The following is a 12500-nucleotide window of genomic DNA, read 5'->3' on the forward strand; positions in this document are numbered from 1 at the left end:
AATGCGATACACAACGTTTGGTGTCTACAACTTTTTTTGTCCTGAAAGGCAGCTTACTGTTTACTTTAATTGTACTTAATATTTTGGAGTCGCTGGCAACCGTGTTATAAAAGCAATAAGGTACTCGAGTCAGTACGGTATCGTCAATAATGTACTTGTTCGAGGGAGTTGCTCGAACCTTATTGCTTAAATAAGTGGCAAATTGTTGCATATCTTCTGCTTGTGGAGATTTATTGTGAGATAATTTCAGGACTGGTCTTGCTTATGACTGAATCTTAAAACTACATTAAGCGACTGTAATTGGGCAGACAAAGCTGACTGTGCTGACACATAAATGTAAAGCGGCACCTCAAAAACAGCTGCAAAGTCCACTCACCGTTCCCGAGTTCAGGTATTTTTTCTTTTTGTTTTTCTTCTTCTGATTTATCACCTAGGTAGAAGACAAGCTCAATTAAATTAAAAAAAAATAAAAAATTTAGATAGCGCAATGCGTTTTACAGAGGCCAGTGCCTGAACCCTCTTAGAGCAAGCACAATGGCAACACATAGTCATGTTATCAAACACTCGTACTGTGCGTGCATGGGTATGTACACTTGGATGTGCACTTCAGCACATGGTGTGTGTGTGTGTCCACAGTCCTTTACTGTGTATGTGTGTACAAATGTATATGCCCCCAGCACCTCTCAATTTTGTGTGAGTATGTCTTACGTTTTGTGTGCACTTGTTGTGTGTGTGTGTGTGTGTGTGTGTGTGTGTGTGTTTGTGTGTGTGAATGTGTGTGTGTGTGTGTGTGTGTGTGTGTGTGTGTGTGTGTGTGTGTGTGTGTGTGTGTGAGAGAGAGAGTGTATGGATGTTACAGTCAGAGATAGAGAGAGAGAGAATGGAAGAGGGAGAGAGAGAATGTGATATTTTCACCATCCAATCAGTTCTACTGTTGAAATCAAAACCAAGCACGTTGACAACCAAGAAACCATGTTACAGCGCTCATTAAATGCACAGTAAGCATACCATAGGACCATTCAAACAAAAGTAATGCTCATTGGGTAAACCACCATCTAAACAAACAAACAAAAGGGAAGCACACGATATAGCCCTTTAATCAGGGTACCAGTCTGCAAACCTTACAGCCATCCAAACGAATTAAAAATGAGGAGAGGGGAGAAGAGAGCAGAGAGGAGAGGAGAGGAGAGGAGAGGAGAGGAGAGGAGAGGAGAGAAGGGTAGGAGAGAGGAGAGTATTTGAGTGACTTTCCTCTCTCATGGTTAAGTGAGGCTTTGGTCTGTGAGGCCTTTGGGAGATTGAGGGTAGTGAAAGCCTGATATGAAACAGGGAGAGAACTACAGAGAGGCAAATGCAGGAGCATCAGGTGGCCAATCTCCCCACTGATATCACTCCCTTAATGGACATCTCCTCCCTCTGTGACCACAACACCACCACCACCAGTCTGAGCCATGATAAGCACTCAGGAGCATGAAACTTGGTAATATGGCTGAGGAACACTCTCCGCTCCACTTCACTCCCTCTCTCTCTCTTTCTTTCTATGTCTCTCTCTCTGTCACGCTCTTTCTCTCTCTCTCTCTCTCTCTCTTTATGTCTGTCACGCTCTCTCTGTCACTCTATCTCTCTGTCAAGTTCTCTCTCTGTCACTCGCTCACTCTCTCTCTTTCTCTCTCTCTCTCTCTCTCTCTCTCTCTCTCTGTCACTCAATCTTTATCCCCCTTTCAGGTCTCTCTCTATTGATCTAATTCACCTATTAAAATGAAAGCATGTATAAGCACCTCAGATCCTTCCCTAATTTATTTTCAGTAAATACAATCACTGGCAGATGTTGCAGCAGTTTAGGTGTGAAGTAATGATTAAGTTCGGTGTGCAGGTGTGTGTGTGTGTGTGTGTATGTGTGTATGTGTGTGTGTGTGTGTGTGTGTGTGTATGTATTTGTGTGTGGTGTGTGTGTGTGTGTGTGTGTGTGTGTGATATAAAAATAGGATCTTAGTGTGTGTGTGTGCGTGCATGCATGCGTTTGTGTAGGTCCCAAGAGTTACAATCATACTGTGAGGAAATATCAGTCACTAGATTTTTTCTCTCTGTCCCTCACCACTCTCCCTTGTGTAGCTCTCTGTATCCCACTCTTTCTTTCCATCCCAGTCACTCTCCCGCTCTATCTTTATTTAAAACCTGTACCCCTCCCTCCCTCCCTCCTTCTCTCTGCTCTTCCCTTCCCTCTCGTTTGATTTGTTCTCTCTCAAGCTCTCTGTTTATGAATCATCTCTTTCTCTCTCTTCCCTTTTCTCTCTCTTCTCTCTATGCACTCTCTCTTTGACCCTTTTTAACTCCCATCTTGCTCTCTCTTTTTCTCTATTTCAATTTTAATTTCATAAGCTTCATTGACATGACATGAGATCTTGTGTTGTCAAAGCAGATATATATTATAATGATAATAATACATAAAACACATATTTAATGATGAATAAATAGAAGTGGAAGAAGTTGAGACTAAGATGGTATAGTTATCTGCTCCTTGGCCATAGATACCTCCACCAAGAAGGTTATGTTTTTTAGCTAAGCCCCTTTGTTTGTTGGTTTGTTTGTTTGTTTGTTTGTTGGCGGAGGAACGCGCTCTACTGAGTGTCATTCCAGTTCATTATGTGGTCTCTCTGATTCTGTGGCACAAACTGGATGCTGATTTGAGGTGATTTTCATCCAGTGATCCTCTCTTGGTCTCTCCCTCACTCTCCATCTGTCTTCCCCCTCTCCCTTTCTCCCCCTCTCCCTTTCTCCCCCTCTCCCTCTCTCCTTCCATCTCTCCACCTTCCATCTCTCTCCGTCCCCCTCTCCCCCTACCCTCTCTCTCTATCCCTCTCTCCCTTTTTTTGCCTCCTTCATTAGGGTGGACTTGCGCAGCTGAAAATAAACATTCCGCCCGCGCGGCTTCAGAGCTCGCCACTGTTGCCTTAATTAAGAGCTGCCCCCGCCATCTCTCATTCTCGGTGTATGTGTGTGTGTGTCTGTAAATTTTTGTGTAACTCGTACTTTGTGTGCATGAGTGTGTGCACTTTTTGTGTGTGTGAGTGAATGGATGTAACTGAGAGAGAGAGAGAGAGAGAGAGAGAGAGAGGGAGAAGGTGGGAGAGAATGTGATATTTTCACCATCCAACCATGGAATTCTAGGCAGACATTTGTGACTGTATTTGTGTAAGTGTACTGTGCCAGGGTTACGTACCTCGTAGACGTTGAACTGTGATTGGCCACGGGACAGCTCTCTGTAGCTTGTGCTAAACTCCCCGATAAAATCATGGCTGCAAATCACACACACAACACATGCACACAACAACAACGTTCAACTGACTCTCCCACACCAGGTGCATGTATTTAGTGACACATCCCGGCGCTTGGTTATACACTGAGGCTCAAAAGTGTGTTTTTGGTTGGTTTTGTTTTGTTTGTTTGGATTTGTTTTATTGTCTTATTGTTTTCTTAAGGTCTTACTTGGATCTGATTTGTTCCTGAAACCTGTCTGTGTTTGCCGATCCCCGTTTTTTTAAACGCTGTATAGTGTCCTTGGAATCTGCGAAAACGCTACATAAATAAAATTAATTATTGTTACCGCTATTAGGAATATATATGTATACACATACTGTATATACAGTATATCACTAAGCCATTTATACCTTTATGCTATGACTGTGTATGCAGGCAGAAGCAGAGGGAAGAGGTTGGCATCAAGCAAATGTGAACTTTGACCTTTCCCATTACCACCTGCTAAAAGGGACCGGCCGCTACATAACGGGTAGGGCATCTAGCTGTGCCCATTGTCTGAACTATGGGATATGTGAGGGGTAAGCGGAAGGACAAGCAGAGGACCTAGCACAGAAGCTAGTGGAGGGTCTAGCAAAACGCTAAGTGGAAGGTTAGCAAAAAACTAGCATAGATACTAGCAGAGGGTTAGCAGAAATGTCTAGCGGAAAAGCTAGACAAAAGAATAGCAATGGGTAGCATGGAAGGAGCAGATGAAACAGCTGGGTAAGCGGTATGTTAGCAGTGAATGTAGGCTAGCATTGAGACATTACACAGAGAGAGGAGAGTTTAGTGCTGCTGAAATTGCAGTCGACTCTGAAACAGGCAGATCAATCTGAAGCAATCTGAGCTGACAGCGTCAACTGCTATGAGTGTGCTGTTAGCAATGACTAACAGACAAGAGAAAGAGAGAGAGATAGAGAGAGATAGAAGAGGAGGTTAAATAGGGTTAACACATCTTCACCTGCCATCCCGATCCCAGTCATACACTTCAACCTTGATTGTTCTGAAGAGGAAGACAGAAAAGACATCTGTTAGAAAGTGTGCAGATCTGTGAATCTGTGTGTGGTTGTGTGTGTGTGTGTGTGTGTGTGTGTGTGCCCCTGCCTTTTCACAAGTTTGAGGTCAACAATTCTTTGATTGGTCGTGTTTCGGTTTTTGAACCACACACACACACACACACACACACACACACACACACACACACACACACACACACACACACACACACACACACACACACACACACACACACAAAACACTCACACACCAGCACAAGCATCATTATCTTACAGTGAGAAGCCATTTCAGCCTGCCAAGCAATCTGCTCTTAGGGATGAATTCAACAGCACAAAACAGCAAGAGGCAATACTCTCTCCTCCGCCTCCTCTCTCTCTCTCCACACACACATACACACACACACACACACACACACACACACACACACACACTTACAAACAGGAAAAGGCCTAAGAGCTATCTTTTCTTTATCTATGTCCATCACACAAACACACACACACAAACACACATTAACACACACACACACACACACACACTCACACACACACAAACACAAACACACTCACACACGCACACATACACTTAAGGTAGGAGCTCCATCCAGCCGAGTGCCTTTGTGAAGAGGCAGTCATTACAGTTAGCTTACAGGCAGACTCTCACAGGTTGCACTGGTATTCTTGAACAGAGGCGAGGCACAAAAGAAACAGGAGCACTGAGGCTGAAGGGACTCTAGTCACTGTGACAACTGGGCCTTCAGCGCTTACATCGCCAGCCAACAGCCTCTCGCAAGAGAAACCCCTCTACAGGAAGAGGTCCAGAACCTTAGAATACAGTCCAAGATCACAGAACCACCGGATTCAAACCAGCTCTGGGCGAGGTCTGTTTCAGAGGGATTGTGGGGTGTCTCGGCTTGGCACCACAACTCAACATGGGCATCCTGGCATCTGACAATGTCAGCATAATTGTTTTCTTTTCATCACAGAGAATATGTTTACATCTATGCAGAGGTAATTAGGGGGATATGCAGAAAAGCCCAGTTCATTGAATTGAATCCCTATCCCTGTGTTAAAGCACACACTATCCCTGTGTTAAAGCACACACTATCCCTGTGTTAAAGCACACACTATCCCTGTGCTCAAGCACACACTATCCCTGTGTTAAAGCACACACTATCCCTGTGTTAAAGCACACACTATCCCTGTGTTAAAGCACACACTATCCCTGTGCTCAAGCACACACTATCCCTGTGTTAAAGCACACACTATCCCTGTGTTAAAGCACACACTATCCCTGTGCTCAAGCACACACTATCCCTGTGTTAAAGCATGCACTATCCCTGTTCTCAAGCACACACTATCCCTGTGTTAAAGCACACACTATCCCTGTGTTAAAGCACACACTATCCCTGTGTTAAAGCACACACTATCCCTGTGTTAAAGCACACACTATCCCTGTGTTAAAGCACACACTATCCCTGTGTTAAAGCACACACTATCCCTGTACTAAAACACACACTGTCTGTGTCTTTAGTGTGTCCTAAGAGACACACGCAAAACACCACTGAATACATAAACACCACTGAATACATAAACACCACTGAATACATAAACACCACTGACTACATAAACACCACTGACTACATAAACACCACTGACTACATAAACACCACTGAATACATAAACACCACTGAATATATAAACACCACTGAATACATAAACACCACTGAATACATAAACACCACTGACTACATAAACACCACTGAATACATAAACACCACTGAATACATAAACACCACTGAATACATAAACACCACTGACTACATAAACACCACTGACTACATAAACACCACTGAATACATAAACACCACTGAATACATAAACACCACTGAATACATAAACACCACTGACTACATAAACACCACTGACTACATAAACACCACTGAATACATAAACACCACTGACCACCCACACACTCTGTGCAGTCTTCGGTTTGTTTGCTCTAATACAGCCAGCTAAACTCTTCACTAACATCGAGACTCTGAAGAGAGTTCTCAGTCCACAGGTTTATAGACGATAAAAAGTATTAAACTGAAACATACAGAAGACATTTGGCGAATCAATGCTAACATAAACATAAATATATTTACATTCCATACAGTCCTGATAAAATAAACCGATTAATGACATTAAGATGGCAAAGTCATACCAACGATGCTATGTTTAACATGAGATGTAGGCAGAGGTAGCTGTAGTAACGCTTACATGATTTAAGCTTGAATCTGCAACTAACTGTAACTGTCGTGAGTGAGTTGAGTTTGTTTGTCTTTGTTTTTAAATTACAATCACACTAAATGACAGCAAGAGCTCAGATTCATAGCATGACAGAGTGAAATGAGAACACATCTAGAAGTGCACAAACCATAACTAAAACACACTAGACTCATGAAATACCATTACCAACTTAGTGCCATGTATTTTTCCCCCGAAACTCCCAACCAGACACGTTGTAACAAAACACACTCCTTCCTCAGCTCCTGCACAGTAAATTAGCCCTTGGGCTGTAATACACACACTACCAGAGCGCCAAACATTAACCACTGCATCATACTAATGACATCAGGTGATTTAAGTTGACCTCAGCTAGAGTGTATTCTCCTCATCGATCATTTGCCCTGGCTCCCATGACCAGCCTGTAGGAGGCACTGTTGCAGCAGTTAAAGTGGCATAAACCTTATGCGAGGCTCCCACCTGTGCAACTATAGACTGCACTGTTATGGTAACCCAGCCAAAGCACTACCTGCCAGGATTGGAATTGTAATCAGTCTGAATATGTTACCTGCAGCGACAGGATTTGCTGTCTTATAATTTCAGTAATGTAAATAAGGGACAGAGATGATCGACCAGTAACCAACATGGATTTTCTCACTGGCCATTTGTGTCTTTTATCCAGAGTCCCCCTGGGCAGACCTCTAGGCAGAACACTGTGGAGCAGAGCGTTTAACATCTGGTTGTTAGAAAATGGGAGAAAACCACCAGCCACCGCTACCACCCCCCCCCCCCCCTCTCTCCTGCGTGCGCCCCCCAACACATACATACACATACACACACACACACACACACACACACACTCTCGCCCCCTCCACCTCATTGTCATAAGTGTACAGGGGTCTTATCTCTCGCTCCACACACCTTACGGCCAGAGCCCCTATACACACACACATACACACACTCACACACCCACACACACACACATGCACACACACACACACACACACGCATAAACACAATCGTGATTTTCAACGTTTCTATGCTCAAACACTCACACAAGCCAGACACTGGATGGTTCGGTAGCAAGAGAGGATGAGTGGCAGTATACGCTAGTGCATAATCAATACGTGGATGTGTGTTTGTGTGTGTGTGTGTCTGTGTGTGTGTGTATGTGTGTGTGTGTGGGTGTGGGTGTGTGACTGTTGGAGGTGGGTAGTAATCCCCATAGTTGTTGGCTGGCTTGTGGTCCGATGATAAGCGCTAAACCCTGGGACCAGCGGGGGCTGCACAGAGAGCCATTGATTTCCCCTCCATGGTACACACACACACACACACACACACACACACACACACACACACACACACACACACACACACACACACACACACACACACACACACACACACACACACACAAACACACACACGCACAACACACACACACACACACACACACACACACACACACACACACACCATAACACATAATCTCTCTCTTGCACAACCACATCCATTCACACAGAACCAAACGCATGCACACAGATTTGTTAAGCTGCATTCACACACACATACATACATACACAAACACACACACACACACACTATATATATACTGCCTTGTAAAGTAATTTAGAAAAGTAAGTTCTACTCTCTGTACCCACACAGATAGCACATACAGTCGCTTATGTCAATCATCTCCCAGAATGCACTTTGTCTGCAGCAGTGTGGATGGTGCAGATATGATTGAGGCGTGGGATGTGTGTGTGTGTGTGTGTGGTGTGTGTGTGTGTGGGAGTGGGGGCTTTGCTCTTCATTCAGCCTGAATCCATCACTTCCTGTGATTGACAGCAGCCTTCATTACAGGCTCCAAAGGCTACTTATATCCTAGCACCACCGTAGGGGATTAAAACACTAGGGGAATAAAAGGGGCGATTTCTAATTACGAAGGCAACAAAACAAAAGACCGCCCAGCCAAGTCTAATATGGCACATGTCTACTTCACATAAGGCTGAGAGAAGGAAATGACATGCTGTTGAGGGGGCAGGAGAGACAGGGTTTATTTAATACAAGACCCCCCGAACACACAGACACACACAGACATACCAACTAAAATTACAGATACACACATCCACAAAACTGTAAATCAAACACACATCCTCATGTACATAGACAAAAATTCAAAAACACAGTGTCAGTCTACCTAGTGCCTTCCTTATTAGGCAATGACTAACGTGCATAATTATCATTTATCCAAAAGGGACAGTTGATTTACAAGGGGGATGTTTTTTGTCCACACTTCATCCTGCATCTCACCTCAACTTGAGCCCTGAGTGGGCATAGAACCTGTCCAATCTCCTACCTGTCATAGTCCACAACTCACCATGACCCCCCTCTCACCTGTCATAGTTCATAGTCCCCAACTCACCCCAACCCCCCTCTCACCTGTCGTAGTCTCCGTTGCAGAGTGCTCTGGCGGGGATCTTGAAGGCCTGCCACACTGGGTTTAATGTGTTCTTCACCACCTCAGTCTTGTGGCAGATGGTAAAACTGTCAACACAAAACAAACATCTAAACACACACAGCAGAATGATCTTAACATCAGCCACATTAGTCCAGTTCACAGCTAGAGGAATGAATAACATAGAAGGTTATGTTACAATGCAATCATGGGGAAGTCTGGCCTAAATATACGCCATACATAGACATGCAATTTCTAAACCAGTCTGACACCTAATAAAGCCAACTCACACTGGCTGTGTTCATCAAAGCAGAGAACGGCAAAAAGTTTACTAATGCAGGAAAAGGTACAAAACCATATACTGAACCACGGTGAAGTGAGTTTTGGTCATTTGAGGTGATTCTCTAAGGTCTTGGCTGTACTTTAAGCATCATGGTTTTTAGTCATCCATTTACACTTCTCCTGTTCTTCATGCTTAACCAGCAGCCTGAGGTTCCATGGGTCCACAAAAACGCACGCGCAGTGCGCATACACACGCACACAAACACGTACGCGCGCAAACAAACAAACACACACACAAGAATACTTCACATCCGCAGCACTTATAACCCTGGGCCAATCACTTAACTCACAGTGCCTGAGGCTACACTGTTCTGCTAGAGCATGAGCTCTGTTCGGCAGGAGAATTTCAGACTAATAGAGACACATCTACTGTGCCAGCAGGGGCGGTGCGGACGAACGGGCAAACCAGGCAGTTGCCCAGGGCCTCGGACACCAGAGGGGCCTGGTCGTATTTTCGTTTTTTTTTTTATTAAAATAAATCACTTGTCATTGCAAACGAATGACAATTCATAATAACCATGAAAACGATTATTTATTTTTAGTATCAGCCGTTAATGTATCTTAAAGCCATCATGGAACAAATTATTCCAGGTCACGTGACGTTTCTGTCATGGACAACTTTTTGTGTGGTGACGTGTGTGGTTGCAAAGTTAAGCATTAAACGATTTCTAAGTGGCAGTGAGAAAAGACAGAGGGAGAAATTATCTAAGGTAACACAACATTTCCAATCAAGGAATTTGTCCGTGGAAGTGAGAGAAATTTCTGATAAGTAGTCACCAACTAGCCCTGCCTGCTCAACATTGTTCTTTGCCCAGGGCTTCCAATTTGCTAAAACCGCCCCTGTGTGCCAGCATAACCTCTGAAGTTAGGCTCTGGGCTCTGTTAAGCGCCTAGAGTCAATTGTATTGTTATGGCGCTATACAAATAAAATTGAATTGAATTGAATTGAATTGAATTGAATTGAATTGAATTGAATTGAATTGAATTGAATTGAATTGAATTGAATTGAATTGAATTGAATAATTAAGAATTGAATTGAATAATTAAGTGTACACTTACTTTCACGTATAACAATAACTCATACCCAGGTTTCATTATGAATAAAACCTCTCCTGTTTAAATATAGCTTCTGCTTTGTAAAGATGATGTGCACTCCTTTGTCATATAGGCATGAAAGGTCAGGAGATGTGACTGTAAAAGGTCAGCAGACGGTTTTGTCCAAAGCGACTTACACACAACCTGCAATGACCGTAATGGTAATCGAACTCAGATCAACTGCTCACACCGAGTTAACATTAACCACTGCACCACCACACTGCATCACCACCTGTGAACAAGTACAACATCCTCTCCTATGTAAGGATAACATTCACTTATTTATAACATGCCCGTGCCTATGTAAGGATAATAATAACTTATAGGGGACTTATCTTACATTTAATCTACCTCCAGTTTAAATTCACTCCTGTTTAGATCTAACTACTGTTTAAATCGAACTCTGGTTTAAATCTAACTCCTGTTCAGATCTACCTCTTGATTAAATCTAACTCCTGTTAAAATCTAGCTCCTATGTGAATCCAGTTTCTCTCAGTCCATGGCCTCAGCTGAAGCAGCGTCAGAGAGAGAGAGTCCAAACCTCCAGACCCTCTTGAGTGCTGTCTGCATGCAGCCCTCACGGCTGATGAGGAGAGTCTCTATGGAGTAAAAACCAAAGCTAACCTCCTCTCTTTCTGCCCCTCTCTCTCTCTCTCTCTCTCGCTCTCCCTCCCTCTATCTCCCTCTATTTCTCCCTCTCTCTCTCTCTCTCTCTCTCTCCCTCTCTCTCCTTCTCTCTCCTTCTCCCTCCCTCCCCCTCTTTTTCGCCCTCCCCATCCCTCTCTCTCTCCCTCTCACTCCTTCTCCCTCCCCCCCTCTATCTCTATCTCCCTGGGTTCTCACCATGCTCTAATCTTCCCAATGTGAGCACAAGCCCAGAGCTTCTGTCATTTCAGGGGGGACTGAGTGGGTCGCTGGTCGCTGGAGTCGCTCAGGGACAAAGACACACAGCGCTCACTGAAGCTCACAGCGCTCCTGTTTGGGGAGTGGCGACCCTCGCTTTCAGGGTGAGGGAAAGTTGCTCGGGAACTTGGGGAAGTGACCGAGTCCTTGGGAGTGGGTGCATCAGTTTGAAGCCCTGGGACTAGGGACTGGGGAGGGTGTTTCCTTCAGGAAGAGAGGCTGGGAGAAGGGTGGGGGCTGAGCTTAGAGGAGCAGGCACCGGTTTCAAACTAAAGGGAGAAGCAGTGTTTCTGACAGACTGAGGAGTTAAAAGAACAGGCAGCAGTTTCAGTCTGGAGGGGAAATCAGCGCTTGTTTCAGGATGAGGGGTTTGGGAGAAGCAGCATTTGTTTCAAACAAAGGAGTCTGGAGAAGCTGATGTGCGTTTGAGGCAGAGGGACTGGGAGAGCGACAGAGAGCGAGAGTGTGTTTATTTAGAGTGAAAAACTAGGCAGAGTGTGTGTGTGTGTGTGTGTGTGTGTGTGTTTGTGTGTTGGTGTGTGTGTGTGTGTGTGTGTGTGTGTGTGTGTGTGTGTGTGTGTGTGGGTGTGGGTGTGTGTGTGTGTGTGTGCGTGTGTGTATGTCTGTGTGTGTGTCTGTGTCTGTGTGTGTGTGTGATGAGGGGTTCGGGAGAAGGAACGTTTCAGAGAAGGGTCTTGGAGAGTGAGAGCTTATTTCAAACAGAAAGATTTGGTTAAGTGTGAGAGTTTGTTTCAAACAGAGATGTTTAGTAGAGTGTGAGTGTGCGTTTGAGACAGAGGGGTTTGTCAGAGTGTGTGTGTGAGTGTGAGCTCGAGACAGAGCGAAGTCTGGGGAGAAGTGAACAGCTGCTCTTTCATGGCTCCCCTGAGGGTCGCCTCTTAAATGGACCGTTTCTTGAGAGGAGAGGAAATGACAAGGGGAAAGGGAAAGTCAGCCTGACTGTTTTTTATTTGGAAAGAAGCAACAGGGAGACTGGAGCTAGAGCGAGAGAGAGAGAGAGAGAGAGAGAGAGAGAGAGAGAGAGAGAGGTTAACTGAAAGGATGGAGAGAGAAAGAAAAAAGAGAGGGATAGAGAGGTTGAGTGAAAGGATAGAGAGAAA

General features: G+C 44.4%; 1 protein-coding gene across 4 annotated transcripts in view; it reads right to left on the bottom strand.

Moving 5' to 3' along the window:
- LOC308375651 (copine-8) overlaps positions 1–12500 on the bottom strand; it is a 118937-nt gene that overhangs the window by 40205 nt on the left and 66232 nt on the right. For 2 of the 4 annotated variants that reach the window (XM_080851824.1, XM_080851823.1), the window contains 5 exons: positions 9024–9128; positions 4259–4300; positions 3487–3576; positions 3221–3296; positions 377–430 (listed from right to left, as the gene is read on the bottom strand). In XM_080851824.1, the coding sequence (XP_080707950.1) occupies positions 377–430; positions 3221–3296; positions 3487–3576; positions 4259–4300; positions 9024–9128 (367 nt within the window). The remainder of the gene's footprint in view (positions 1–376; positions 431–3220; positions 3297–3486; positions 3577–4258; positions 4301–9023; positions 9129–12500) is intronic. The other 2 variants (XM_080851821.1, XM_080851820.1) reach the window with 1 other exon arrangement.

Source organism: Sprattus sprattus (assembly GCF_963457725.1).
Source record: "Sprattus sprattus genome assembly, chromosome: 14".
Lineage (NCBI taxonomy): Eukaryota > Metazoa > Chordata > Actinopteri > Clupeiformes > Clupeidae > Sprattus > Sprattus sprattus.